We start from the raw sequence: 15,115 nt of genomic DNA on the forward strand, positions 1-15,115 counted from the left end.
TTACAGCTAAAGGTTTACAGAGATGAAGACAGTGATTTCCCAAAGTTTGGATGTCTATTAGTGATTACAGTAAATGGGCAATAAAATGCAAAAATTTGTGTGGTTTTAGATTTCACAGTGGATGTTTCTGTTATGTCCTCTAGCAATGTTCCCAATAGGATTTGTATACATTTAAGACAGTTTCTCTATCTTTCATAAGATCTCTTTTCTATGTATTTCATTTTCTATTTTCTAGAATCCGGAGAATGTATATGCACATTAAAAATATAAGATAAAATTATTTTATTTAGCAATAATTACAACTACTTTAAATAAAACTTATCTTTAAACAATTGATATCAACAATAAAATAAAGAATGTAATTGATAAGAAAAATTTATTGACTTATTTTCAAAAAAATTAATAGTTTTTAATTGGAGAAAAACTTATCTAATTTATGAAAATATACTTATGTAAAAAAATTTCAAATATGGTTTAATTTCAATATTTCTTCTAAGTTTTTTCACTGAATTCTTTTGAGAATATTTAACTGAATTTCTTGAGTAATTTATAGTATACTTCGAACGGTAATGTACAAATCATCAATTGTACTTAAATTCACATATTTCACTTTTAATTGTACCATAGATACTAAATTAACTTCTTTTTTATTAAAAATAGTTTCAAGAAAGTCATCCATTAGATTAAGAAGGGGGGAGTATTTGAGATTTCAAAAATAAAAATAGATAAAATATACTTATCTACATACAACTTTAGTGGTTTTGCTAAATATATAACGATTATTAAATTTTTCCAGTTTAATCTATTATCTTTTAAATTTTTGTCAAATGTATTCACGACTCGTTTGATCTAATGTGACTCAATGTTGTTCTTTTACATGGACAAAATTTATCCTGCGTGGCTTATACAATCTCACGTCATGTCACCACCAAACGAGTTACTGCTATATTTGACAAAAATTTAAAAAATAACATATCAAACTGACAAGAATTAAAGATCGTGATATATTTGGCAAAAACGTCATAGCTCTAGGTTGATAAATTTATTTTGCCAATATTTTAATATCTAAATAAAAGCATTAAAAAAATGGAAAGAGAGAATAAATTCCGGAAGACATTTTGATGAGAAATTCCCCTGAAAACACGATTCTAACACATTAATTACTTTCAAAAAACACAGGAGGAGCTCTGAACTGATCTAATGATATTGAAGGGGATGAACTTCATTATTTCAAGAATTGCATCTTCGTACTGTCCACGGATTAATGAGTCACCTAAAAACAAATATAAATTGTTCTTGGAAATGCACTATGAATCTTGAAATTATAAAAACAGACAAGCTAAACGAACTCATGCAAGGAACTAAGACTACAAATCCACACATCAAATATTATTTTGGATCCATGTTCTAAAAAAAATCATTCATCCTCCACTAGAATCCAACCCATGTGCTCTCCAAGCTTGCATGAAAAATCACATCTTCTGTTATTCTAAGCATTGAACCTGCAAATCTTTTTGGAAATTGCATGGAAGATTTTTATTTTTTCTTAGGTGTGCTCAACTTAGTTTAAAAACTAAGAAACTGATAGGGGTAATATTATATGTGTGCTCCCAATATTTAAATTAGTATCCCAAGTCCAACTTTTATATTAACATTATTTTTTTACATATTTAATTTTAATATCATTTTAATTCATGAATTAATTCATGTCTTCTTAAAATTGATGCAGTTATCACCTTTTGATTATTGACAAAATTTATTTTATCCTTTTAACTCTGTTAAAATGAATTGATCAAAAAATGTTATTGTTAAAATTTAACTATTAAATCATTTTTCTAAAGTAATTTTAATAATATGTTTTAAAAAAATCTGAAAGAAAATTAAAATTAAGACATTTCCAGAATTAAAATTTGGTAATATCCCATCTAGACTTTTTTTGAAAATGTTATTACAAATATAATTAGATTGTGCAAAATGTTAAAAAAATTAATTATTTAAAATTTAGCACCATGCGACTTTCGTCTGGTAACATTTTGGTGGCACAGACCAATAAATTATAACTCAAATGATATAAAAATTAAATAGCAATTTGTTAGATCATAGGTTTAATTTTTCTCACAAATGCTCTCCTCCTCTTTTGTCAAAAATATGTTGGTGGCACATCATCCTAGCATGTGGATGCCACACGCCGCTCATGACCGCAGCTCATGGAAGCTACGCACCACTAGAGGTGGCAGTGCCTGGTATGCACGTGCCATCTTTATGCTAAATAAAATAAATTTTTATTTTGTAAAATTTTTGCAAAAACATATAAATATAAATTTATTTTCTTAATAGGCAAAAAATACAAAAAAAAATTCTTATTATTAATCAAAAAGAATACATAATTTTTAGATCAATTAAGCTTTCGATGTTTTTAAATTGTATAAAAAGTCCTTTAGACTTTTTAAAAATGAGCATTTAAACTCATTTAATTTACTTTTTGAATGCTTAGCACCTCAAGTTTTTAGTAAATATTTTAAATATTAAAATTATTTTTGAACTTTTTTCTTATATGACTATGAGAGACATGTGAGCAACTAACGAGTGTTTCAAACAGTATTTGACGAAAGATCCTCTTTAATCTACTTTAAAATAAAAAGGGTTTAATTGTGCCCAAAATTATTTTAAGGGTTTATATGCGCTTTTAAGAAAACTATAAAGATTTTTTTATATCTTTATTCTTTTTAATATTGTATGGTTAATTTTAAATAATTAATATAATAGTTTTAAAATTTCAACTTGTTCTCAGAAAACTTTTTTTTTTTTAAGTTTAAAGATTCTTAATCTTTAAAATATTATAAATTGAGATATATCCAAATGTGATATGCTTAGCTAATTTTCTTAAGCTGTATACCGGAATATGATATGTTTATTTAATGGGTCAACACGTGTTGAGCTGTCTAATTCATTTATTTAAAATCGCAATATATATGAAACGTCCATTTAACATATTTACTAATAAATATAAAAAATAATTATTTGCAATGTCTATTAATACATATTTAACTTGTTTAATTCATTTTCTATTAAAATAAAAGTTATCATGCTTACAAAAACATACCACTAGATAAATAGCATTACAGCCATCTTAATAGCGTACAACTATAAATCATTGGTGAATGGTTGAAATTGAGATCTCAGCAATAAAAAAATTATAATATAATGTTATATGATTATATTTGGATCAGAAATAATAATTAATATAGGTCTAAACGTCTACACGGATAACGCATATTTTAACTAGTTTAATCGTTATTTTTACGTGCCATAAATTAGTTTATCCGTTTCCAAACTCGTATAAACTCAAAGTGAATCCGCTTAACTTCGTATCAATATCGTGTCATGTAAATCAATTTTTTCGGAAACTGTCAGTCCTAATCAGACTATGATACCCACTATTTTTAGAGTGTCAACTTCATAAGTATATATTTCTCAATTCTAGCACTCTACACATACACAATCTCCGGCTCTTTTGATTAAAAGCAAGCTTTTCAATCTCTTGCCCATAAAATGAAAATAATAAAACCGAAATATCTTTTGTACTATTACTATATTAACATAGCAGAATAACATATTCGGTGCATTTACAAACCAACTCTACTCCATACAGCTAAACCTGATTATGGAGAACATTGGGGTAATGATCATTTCAATCCTTACGATTTTACTTGTGTCACACTCCATCTTCGCTCTTCCTAACCGGCCTTGCGGCAGCTGCGGCCGTTTTCCGGTACCATATCCGTTGAGCACTCGCCCGGATTGCGGCGACCAACGCTACAAGCTCCGTTGCACGGCAACCAACCTATGGCTGGATGGTCTAAATGGGTCAACTTACATGATCACATCCATTAACCCATTACTCAGAAAACTCATAATTCAACCACCAAACTTGCCCAACAACACTTGCATCTCTAGTAATCTTCAGCTCAATCCCAATCTTCCCTTTACCATCACTACCAGCAACACCATTTTGTTATTCAACTGTACAAATTCAATCTTGAAATTGAAGCCTCCACTTGACTGTTCACCTGCTAGCATTTGTCATAGCTATATTAAAGAGCATGCAGCTTCCTGTCAGAGGACTCCACTGTGTTGTTCGTTCAAGACTGATCCGAAACAAAGTGGCGACGCGATTAAGGGGTATGGTGCGGAGTGCAGCGCATATCAGAGTTTTGTGAACTTGGATTTGAAGAAATTAGAGGGTTTGAAAAAGAAGTGGCCTGAGGCTGGAGTGGAGATTGAATGGTTGTTGCCTCAGGAGCCAGTTTGCAAGCTTCCTGTGGACTGTAAAGAGTTGTTGTACTCGAAATGCTTGGCTGATCGGATGATTTTCGGACAGAAAAAATGCTTCTGTGATGCTGGATTTAAGTGGGATCCCATCAATGGACTGTGTCAAAGTGAGTATTTACTAATCTTGTTTTTCCATTTTAGTCATCTTTTTAAGATCATTGTTAGGATAAAATGTTTCAGTGGTACTAAATTTTTTTCTCTGTTTTTATTTGGTTCCAACACTTTAATCCCTATCAAATTGGTACTGTAACTTTCATTTCATTTTAATATAAAATATTTCATATCAAAAGAATTCGATATGATAATCGTTGGATATCTTGCTATGTAAGACACTACGTAGTAGCATTCTAAGAATATGTTTCATTTTGTCGTCATATTAGATCGAAAAGTGACGAGGTCTTATCACCTATAATAAAATATAAGTATTTGATACCATTTTGATGGAATTGAAGTCTTGGTATCAAATTGAAGCATAAGGTAAGGCTTTGGTACCACTTAGGCTTTTATCCCACATCGTTAGCTCAACACAATTTTGATTCCTCTTTTGTAGACATAAAGTGTCGACCCGGTAAAGCTTGCAAGAAAAAAAAGAAAAAGACTGCACTTTTTGCTGGTATGTACTATTTTTCCATTTCTATAAATTGTACCGTCAGGTTTTATATTTTATCATTCAGTCTTGAAATTTTGTATATGAAATTCTAATTGGATGATTATCCTTTCAAATCTATCCATCAGGAGCGGCCCTTGCAGGAGTTGCAATCCTAATAATTGCAGTAGCTGTGATTCTGTTCTACAAGCAGCGTCACACCTCACAGCAGGCACAAAAGAATATGGTAAAAGAGCGGAAAGAGATGTTAAGCGACAAACATAGCGGAAAATCGTCCCGGATTTTCACCGGCAGGGAGATTGTAAAAGCAACAAACAACTTTTCCAAAGACAATCTTATTGGTTCTGGGGGATTCGGTGAAGTCTTCAAGGGCGTTCTTGACGACGGAACAATAACCGCCATGAAACGCGCCAAGCTTGGAAACACGAAAGGCAATGATCAGGTACTAAACGAGGTTCGAATTCTTTGCCAGGTGAATCACAGGAGCCTTGTAAGACTCCTCGGCATCTGTGTCGAGCTTGAGCTGCCTATCATGATTTACGAGTACATTTCGAATGGGACTCTCTTCGAGCATCTTCATTGTCAACAATCGAGCAACTGGACTCCGCTGTCCTGGCAACGCAGGCTACGCATTGCACATCAGACAGCGGAGGGTTTAGCGTATCTCCACTCTGCAGCTTTGCCTCCAATTTACCATCGCGACGTGAAATCGAGTAACATTTTGCTCGACGAAAGGCTTAACGCGAAAGTTTCCGATTTTGGGCTATCTAGACTAGTGGAGACAAGTGAAAACAATGATAGTCATATCTTTACTTGTGCTCAAGGTACTCTAGGTTATCTTGACCCGGAATACTATCGGAATTTTCAGCTGACGGATAAGAGCGATGTTTATAGCTTTGGAGTTGTTTTAATGGAGATTTTGACTTCTAAGAAGGCTATTGATTTTAGCAGAGAAGAAGAAGATGTGAACCTGGTGGTTTATATGAAGAAGGTGATTGAGGAAGACAGAATAGCCGATGCAATTGATCCGAGTCTGAAAGAGAGCGCGAGCAAAATGGAATTGGAGATGATGAAAGCATTGGGAACTCTGGCTGCAGCTTGTTTGGATGAGAAGCGGCAGAATCGGCCATCGATGAAAGAAGTTGCCGATGAGATTGAGTACATTATTAATATTACTGAAGCTAAGGTTTCTAAATGCTAGTTATTTCTGTTGGAATAAGTTCAAACTGAATTTTGATAAAAGTAGTTGCTTGTTTTCTTTCTTATTGTTCTGTAAAAAATGCATTAGAATTTACCAATTGCAGAGAAGAATTCTGACAGGACGAATTAAGATATCATAATCATAGCATCAGATTGCAACTCATTTACTATTATATATGTTCAAAGCAACACAATATAGCTGAAACTTGCCAACATATTCAGAAACAGGATAATCAATATGGCAAAAATGAACCACAAGATATCCAGCTCTTCAGTGGAAACCTATTTAGTACGGAAAAGAAACGGAAATGCCAAATCAGGAAACAACACAACAACAATTTTTACAAGAGAAGATTATAAATGTGAAGTTTTGAATTTCGGAAGCATATCCAGATATGCCAGAACGAAGGGCTCGACAAGTTTCCGTGCAATATCAAACCCAAACGGTTAGCAGAAAGTACTACTTAAAGCCTTAGTTGAACATCATATCTAAATCTGTACACTTTTAGCTATGATATTCTAGAATTTGGACTCGTTGGAGCCATGCTAAGCTTTGTCGTGATATAACCAATCCGCACGAAGAATGAGATGGTCATATCCATAACCATCAAGCCTGTTGATTGCTCTCTGAGCATCAAACTTGCTGATAAAAGTGACCAACGCAAAGCCTCTATTCAAACCAGTACGGCGATCAGTTGCCACGTACATATCAAACAGTTGTCCAAATGAGCTAAAGAGATCAACCAAATCAGATTCAGAAGTATCCTTATTGATGCTGCGAACCATCACCGTATTCTCTTGATACCTATGATTGATATCAGACACACTAGTGGTACTCTTGTCAATGACGGAACCGCCAGCTGATGAAGAAGGCTTGTTGTAGTTGGGGCACTTTGATGTCCAGTGATCACCCTTGATGCTACAAGTCATGCATACCATAAGAGCACTATCTTTGTTTGCAAGCTGAGACAGAGCTTCTGTTTTCCCTACTGGATACCCTGTTTTCAATTCCCACAAGCTATGTGATTGGTACAGAGTAACAAATTAAGCAAATCAATAATGAAACACTAGTCAGAAACTGAAAAATTATGCTTCACACCACTAAACAGAAGCATCAAACGAAATAATACCGAAACATAAAGAAACGAAATGATATTATTACAAAAATGGGTTAAAAATATAGAGTTGAAGCATTTTCAGAAATGTAAAGGAAACGTGCGGTGATCTCGTAGTTCCTACGGGTGCAGATCTCATCTACCGGGGGACGCCTGAGGAAAACTTTTCCTAACTTTCCAGTATACTGATCAGCATTGTACTAGAAAGTGTCATGCAACATGAATCGAACACAACACGATTGCTATGTTAAGCAACTTTTGATTCTTTTTACTTAAAAACTGTTCTAGCTTAAATGAATAATAAATTTGAAGAATGAACCTGACAGACTATTCCTATCTCCAATCCCGAAATTATTGGGTTTCTGAAATCATACAAAAATAAGACTTGGGCAATAAGCAATCACCTCTCAACTATCAAACTACGGAAACTCGTAATTTGTTTTAACCTAAAGTTGAATATGGCAACGGGCAAGTTAAACAGTTGGATCAAAAATTCAATCTCAGAAACCCTAAAATCATACTAAAAACTGACTGCATCAAAATCAGCAACAGAAACCCAAAATAAGCAACAAATGACTAGTAAATCATAGCACATTTAATCAAAAGCTTTAAGAAACAAGAATAAAAAAAATGTTACGAATAGAAAATAAACCTGTAACAGAGTTGGACAACTGTAGAAATATCTCCTCAGCGGAAACGACAGTAAGAGCACCATTAAAAACAGCAGCACCGCCGAACTTACGCCATGAACGCCTCGCCAGAACTTTCGTCGGAAGTAAAGTTTGACGAACTCTAGTTGTTGTTATGAGTTTGACTACATGCATTTTCTCATTAAACTTGAATTCTATCACAATTTTTATTCCATTCTCGTCTGGTCCTATCACTCGTCTTGGTGGGAGTAGATAGTCCAGGTTTATCTCGACGTCTTCAAGGTCCGACCACCGGATTTTTTTTTCGTTTTCCGGTGGACGAGTAACGGGTTCCTCGTCAGAAAACGCCATTGTTATTGTTATTGGAGAAGGGGTTTTGGGTTTTCTGTTTGTAAAATATTCGAGGGGGCAGTTTTTGTACTGTGGTAGTACATTTCTCTTTGGCTATAACAGAATTCCACGTGGAACTGATTTTCTTTGTGGCCAGGCCACTTTATAAATAAAAGGGCTTTTTATATAAAATACTGATTTTGGCAGCCCATTTACTTTTATACAGTACAAGTTAAATCTTTACTTTACCTACCTCATTTTCTTACTTTAATAACTTGTACTTCAAATTTCTTTCTTTTATACGATTTTTCTTATTTCTCTCAATCATTCTTCTTCTTCTCCATGATTTCTTTTGAGATGTGAAAGAAATTTTCCACGATTTCTGCTCTTTCGCTTCCGCCGTTCCGCCTCTGCCGTTCCGCTTCCGCCGTTCCGCCTCTGCCGTTCCGCCGTTCCGCCGTTCCGCTTCCGCTGTTCCGCCTCCGCCGTTCTATTTCCATCGTTTCGTCTTTGTCTCGCCGCGCCATCTTTCTTTTATCTTTTTGATTTTAGATCTGAAATTTGTTGTTCTTTTTTTTTCATTTTCAGATCTGTAATTTGTTTATCTTTTACTGTTTATCCACCATTAAACATGTATAAAGAGTATATTTAAAGAATCTAATACTTATTTCATGTTATGTAGAATAATTTTGTGATTTTATGTAATAAAATTTTGTTGTTTTCTGCATTTTTTGTGTTTTGTTGTATTTCTGCGTTTTTTTATTTTGCAGAACGATTTATTGATGATGATTGATTGCTGAATCATTGTAATGTTACAGTGTTGTTGATTTTATGTTGACTTTATGTTGATATCAACTGATTTTTTTTATTTTAACATTGACAAATAAGATAATATTGTCAGTGAAATAAACTTTTGTTGGATGAAATGAAATTGTATCATAACCGGCTTTGTCGAAATTTAGTTAGGTGTGAGAGGTGGAAAACGGAAAAAAATTATACAAGTGATATTGAAGGAACTGTGCGGCTGCTAGCTCATCAATACAATAATTTAAGACTAATTTTATTTTTCTTTAAATGATTGAAAAATCAAAATATTATCAACAGTATATCAACAACATATCAACATAAAATTGAAAATCAAAAAAAGTTGAAATACTTATCAACATAATGTCAACAATAAATTAACAACGAATTAACATAAGGAATAAAATAAAATATAATTTTTTGAAAAACTGTGACAATTAACAAAATATCAACAAGAAATCAACAACATGTCAACATAATAATGCAAACATATAATTTATTTTTCTTTCAATGATTGAAAAATCAACATATTATCAACAGTATATCAACAACATGTCAACATAAAATTGAAAATCAAAAAAAGTTGAAATACTTATCAACATAATGTCAACAATAAATCAACAACGAATCAACATAAGGAATAAAATAAAACATAATTTTTTGAAAAACTGTGACAATTAACAAAATATCAACAAGAAATCAACAACATGTCAACATAATAATGCAAACATATAATTATCTAGTATCGGTTAAATTTTATTTTATTTAATTTATTTCGCTGACAAAGTTATCTAATTTGCCAATTTAAAAAAAAAATTCCAATGTTAAAATCAAGGAAATACTAACTGATTATCAACACAAAATCAACAACAAATCAACAACACTGTAACATTATAATAATTCAACAATCAACCATCATAAAAAAATCGAGCTGCAGAATAAATAAACACAGAAATACAACCAAACACAAAAATAAAATGCAGAAATAACAAAAAATTATTCCATATAACCATAATTGTATATTACATAACATGAAATTAACATTATATTCTTGAAATATAATCTATATACATGTTTAATGATGAAAAAACAGTAAAATAATTTTAGATCTGAAAATAAAAAAGAAGAAAAAGAAGAAGAATGAACAAATTTTAAATCTGAAATCAAATAGATGACAAGACGAGCAGAGGAGATGATGGCGTTGGCGAAGATGACAACGGAGACGATGATGAGAACGATGACGGAGGAGCGTAGGAATAGAGGACGGCGAAGCGGAAGACGGCGGAGAGGAAGAGAGAGGAAGATGAGCTGAGAGGAAGAGAGAGGAAGATGAGCTGAGAGGAAGAGAGAATTGAATGATGAGGAGAGAGAAAATAAATGAAATTATGATGATTGTGCTATTAGGGTTGAATATATAAGATCCGTATAAAAGTTAGAATCAGCTCCGTGTATGGTAGTTTAGTAAGTGAAAAATATGATATGTATAAAAGTAAACAATTAGTCAATGTAGGTTGTTTGTGTAAAAAGCCCTAAATAAAAACAAGTAAATTTGGCTCGTTATATTTTTAGTTCCTCTTTAAACAAAATGTATTTGTAGGATTAAATTAAGTTTAGCAAAAACAAATTAAAATTAAAAGTTTGAAAAATGTGTTTTTTATTATTATTGTTGAAGACTTTTAATGTACACCTAGTTGTTTTTAATTAATAATGTTGTGATATTTTTTATTTTAAAATAATATTAAATGAAAAGTGAGATACTATACTGTAATTAGTATATTTTTACATATTTTATACATTGACCATTATTTTAATTTGTCTTACCCAATTGTTGCAATGAATAATATAATGATTTTTAATAGATCAAGAATATTTTTTAATTGATAAAATTCATACCGAGGTTTCTGTATTATATTATTTTCATTTTGAAAGTCTTTATATTAATTTTTCATTTTTCTAATCACTCTACTTACCTAATTTTTGATTTTCTCTTTTTTAATTTTTTCCAGTTCTCTACTTACAATTTATTTTTCCTTTGGTCATATAAAAGGGTATAAAAATCAAAAATTAGTTAATTAGAGAGACTAGAAAAACAAAAAAAAACAAAAAAGATTAATTTTAGCATTTGAGATCGGACCGGAAGAATTAATAAGATCCTAAGGTCGAAGTCTTCTCACTTTGACTCTTGACGTTGTCCAAAATGATTCATATCACACCAAAACTTGACTCCGTCAGTTTTTCTGTTAAGTGATGACGTGGTATGTATGGACAAAGTTAAAAAACATCCTTAATATTTAAAATACTTACCAATTTTATATTTATAAATTTTTTTAACCATTTTTACCCTCTCCTTCAATTAAATATCAATTATTAAAATATACTTAAAATTAAAATATTTATTAAAACAATTAAACCAATTAAAAATAAATTTAAACTTAATTAAATTAAATTAAAAATTAAAAATGTAAATGTAATTTAATATAAAAATTAAAAAAAATTATAATAAAAAATCACTGGAGAAGACGAACGGGACAAACCCGTTCGTCTTCTCCATTTGATTATTATTTTAATTTTTTTAATTTTTAGTTGAAATGTTTTTTGTAGCAGATTGCAGATGTGGTTTTCGGCGGGTATTTGGGGGTGGGTTGGTGAATTAGATTTAGTTAGTTGGATTTTGAAGCGTTTTATTAGATTTTAAAGCGTATAATTTTATTTTGAAATATTTAACTGTGTTTCAATTGTTTTAATAAATATTTTAATTTTAAGTATTTTTAAAAATATAAATGAAGAAGAGTGTGAAAATTGGTAAGTATTTTAAATATTAAGGATTTTTTTGAATATTTTTTCTATGTGCCACGTCATCATTTAACAGAAGAAACTAACGAAGAAAAATTTTCAGTGTGGTGTTAGTCGTTCTGAACAACTACACGATGTGAAGTGAGCCAACCTCAATTTTAGGGTCTTATTAATTCTTTTGGTCCGATTTTAAGGGTTAAAGTGAGCCTTTTACCAACAAAAAATAGTATAAAGTGTTTTATAACAAAAATGATATAGTACAAAAACATAAATATGAATTTAACCTTTTTAAATCAAATTTTTATTTATTAATTAAATAAAAAAGTAAATTACAGATAAAACGGGAGAACACCACCTCATTTTAAAAAACTAGTTTCGTATTACGTGCTATCATGCCCGGCCTTAGGCATAGGCCACTAAGACATATGCCTAGGGCCATAAATATTAGAGGGCCCCATATTTATATGGTGTCCTTTAGAAAAATTAATGCTATATTAAATCTTTTAGAATTTTTTATTAATTTTTAGGCTTAATTGCACCAAAAATCACCAACTTTCGCGTGTTTTTGGTATTTAACATAATCTTTTTTTCTTGGCATAAAAAATCATCAACTTTCATTTTTTGGCGTATTCGTCCACCTAACCGTTTTCTTTGAAAAATTAAGCATAAAACGACGCTGTTTTACATTCAAAACGGCGCCGTTTCATATCCCGCGGACATATATGCCAAAATTTAAAAGTTGGTGATTTTATATGCCAAGAAAAAAAGATTATGTTAAATACCAAAAACACGCGAAAGTTGGTGATTTTTTATGCAATTAAGCCTAATTTTTATCATAATAGGTGTAATTTTTATTTTAAAATTTAATCAGATTTTTACTTATTAGGAATAAATATTAAAAGGCCTTTTTTTGTGATAGGTGTTGTAATTTATTTAAGAAAAATTAATTATACTCTTTAATAATGACTAGTAGTACAAACAAAAATAATATGCAGTTTACATAATATTAGGGACTAATCTATTTTTTTTTTCTATCTGTTAATTTATCTAATAGAAAAAAAGAGTAAAATACACTATGTATGTTTATATTTTATTTTTTTATAAAAATACATTTTTTTCAAAGAAATATTATAAAAATCTACTAAAATCTATAGAATATTTATTAAAAATCTACTAAAAATTTACCAATAATCTACTGAGAGTGTTTCTTTGTAAAAATAAAGTAAAAGGAAGTGTATTATCATGACGAGTTTATTTTTACAAACAAATTTACGAAAATAGATATTTTTATAAAATAATAGTATTAAAAACTTTGTCTAGGGCCTCGGTTTATCTAAAGCCGGCCCTGCGTGCTATGCACGTGGCTCGTAACGTAACTCCTCAATGAACATATTAATAAATTTATTATAATTATATCAATTTTTTATTTATAATTAATAGTAAAAGTAAATATAATATATTCGGTTATTAATTTTTTTTTCATACTGAATTTATTCTTTTTTTGGTTTTATAGTAATCATAATTAAATAATTAACTTAATTTTATTAATAATATCTTTAAAAATACAAGATAGAAATTTAAATAATAATATACTAACCAATTACAGTATTTTAATTTTGTAACTCAATCAAACTAAAAGATAGGTATTCCTACTAATTTGGAGACAATTTAGTTATTTTTTACATACTAAATCTAAAATTGGAGATAATTTAGCTATCTATTCTAATTAGGATTTTAATTACAATAGTGATTAATTAAATAACTAATTAGTTAATGACTATAAAACTTTTATTTAGTAGTAAACTGAAAAGGATTATTCAGTAAATTTGCCTGTCCCCTCCCCCATCCATGCTTTTATATATAGTATAGATTATTGAACACAATCGTTGCGCCTGTCATTCATGCAACAAAAAATAATGTGTCAGCCATGTAAAAAATTTAATGATAAATATATTCGTTTATTAACACATCATTGTAATTAATGAGCCTTTAAATTTAACTCTAAATGCAAGTAATGATGTATTAATAAATGAAGGATTATAACCTCAAGACGCAAGTGAATTGGTAAGACGCTTTTTCTCATTTGAGTGAGGCCGCGGGTTCGAACGGTACTCATCTATACAGCCGTTAAAAACTTGGGGTCAGAGATTTGCCTTCTGGAAGGGACCTATCCGGCTCGAGTGGGGATTAGTTTGAACGTGGAAGGATTAAAGGTGTCGTTTTATAATTGGAACCCGTTCAGAACACCTCACGGTCACACCAAAAAAAATGAATGGATTATTTATTATAAGTTTAATCACCAAAAAATGCCAAACCTATACGTTTTGTGTCAATTATAGCCAACCTTTAAAAATCGCCAGATTTAGCCAAACCTTATATGTTCTGTTTCTTTTTTAGCCATTTTTAAATCGAACCAGTTTTTCCGACATCGTGTCGTCCACGTCACTGCCAACTCAGCAATTGGCTGGCATGTCAGCTGAAATATTTAAATAAGATTTGGCTATAACTGACACACACAAAAATAGGTTTGGTATTTTTTGGGTGAATAAACCTAATTTTAAATTCAAGCCAATTTTTTAATTTAATAATTAGTAAATTAATTATATCATTTATGAAATTTATATATATTTAAAAATAATTAATATTTCCTATTTAATACTAATTAAAATTAATTTTAATTTTTTATTAAACCTAATTAAATCTAATAAATTTATATTATAATATATTTTAATGAATATGCAATTAAAAAAATGAATTAATGTATTATTTAAGAATTAATGTTGAATTAAATTTGGTGAAAGGGTTTAATGTTCATGATGATTTTGAACTTGATTTATTATTTTTAATGTTGTTGAGATTTTATTATAACTGGGTTTAGGTAATAAATAAAATATTTATGTGTAAATTAAGGTAAGTTTTTGACTATGCCGAGTAAAATAACATATGCGTTTATGCTTATAAATATCATGATATATATTGATTACACCACAATGAGCTTCATTTTAAAAAAAAAAAAGAGAAAATAATTACACTCGTCCTTTAAATAAGCAGTCGATCCAGTGATTATTTTTATGTTTATGCGTGTGTAGTTAAATTATGAACACTGTCGTATGTTTGTTGTGTATATTACTCTCGGATTGTTCATCGGAAGACGAACAATTGGATCTCAAACGGCCGCGGTGTCAAAGAACCGACGACTTAAATTTTAAAAAATAAATTTTAAGATGAATATGACATTTTTTGTTTTTAATAGAATTTAAATTAATTATATATCCATCAAATAT

General features: G+C 30.3%; 2 protein-coding genes across 2 annotated transcripts; one reads left to right on the forward strand and one right to left on the reverse strand.

Moving 5' to 3' along the window:
- Nucleotides 1-3,473: 3,473 nt before the first annotated feature.
- On the forward strand, nucleotides 3,474-6,204 carry LOC126687631 (wall-associated receptor kinase-like 20). The gene is made up of 3 exons (XM_050382189.2): nucleotides 3,474-4,439; nucleotides 4,883-4,945; nucleotides 5,068-6,204. Exons 1-3 carry the CDS (start codon nucleotides 3,665-3,667, stop codon nucleotides 6,138-6,140), a joined length of 1,911 nt encoding a protein of 636 aa, XP_050238146.1. The 5' UTR covers nucleotides 3,474-3,664; the 3' UTR covers nucleotides 6,141-6,204.
- Nucleotides 6,205-6,438: 234 nt separating this feature from the next.
- LOC126687659 (uncharacterized) lies at nucleotides 6,439-8,335 on the reverse strand. Its single transcript, XM_050382217.2, has 2 exons — nucleotides 7,907-8,335; nucleotides 6,439-7,137 (listed from the first exon to the last, which is right to left on the reverse strand). The coding sequence occupies exons 1-2, from the start codon at nucleotides 8,253-8,255 to the stop codon at nucleotides 6,686-6,688; spliced, it is 801 nt and encodes a 266-aa protein (XP_050238174.1). The 5' UTR covers nucleotides 8,256-8,335; the 3' UTR covers nucleotides 6,439-6,685.
- Between the last annotated feature and the right edge of the window lie 6,780 nt (nucleotides 8,336-15,115).

Source organism: Mercurialis annua, linkage group LG1-X, assembly GCF_937616625.2.
Source record: "Mercurialis annua linkage group LG1-X, ddMerAnnu1.2, whole genome shotgun sequence".
NCBI classification, from domain to species: domain Eukaryota; kingdom Viridiplantae; phylum Streptophyta; class Magnoliopsida; order Malpighiales; family Euphorbiaceae; genus Mercurialis; species Mercurialis annua.

Excerpts from the sequence above, each read along its gene's own strand:
- LOC126687631 (XM_050382189.2), top strand. The coding sequence starts at position 3,665 with ATGGAGAACATTGGGGTAATGATCATTTCAATCCTTACGATTTTACTT. Across the intron at positions 4,440-4,882 it reads CATCAATGGACTGTGTCAAA|ACATAAAGTGTCGACCCGGT; the intron begins GTGAGTATTTAC and ends CCTCTTTTGTAG. Across the intron at positions 4,946-5,067 it reads AAAGACTGCACTTTTTGCTG|GAGCGGCCCTTGCAGGAGTT; the intron begins GTATGTACTATT and ends TCTATCCATCAG.
- LOC126687659 (XM_050382217.2), bottom strand. The coding sequence starts at position 8,255 with ATGGCGTTTTCTGACGAGGAACCCGTTACTCGTCCACCGGAAAACGAA. Across the intron at positions 7,138-7,906 it reads GTTGTCCAACTCTGTTACAG|GGTATCCAGTAGGGAAAACA; the intron begins GTTTATTTTCTA and ends AATTGAAAACAG.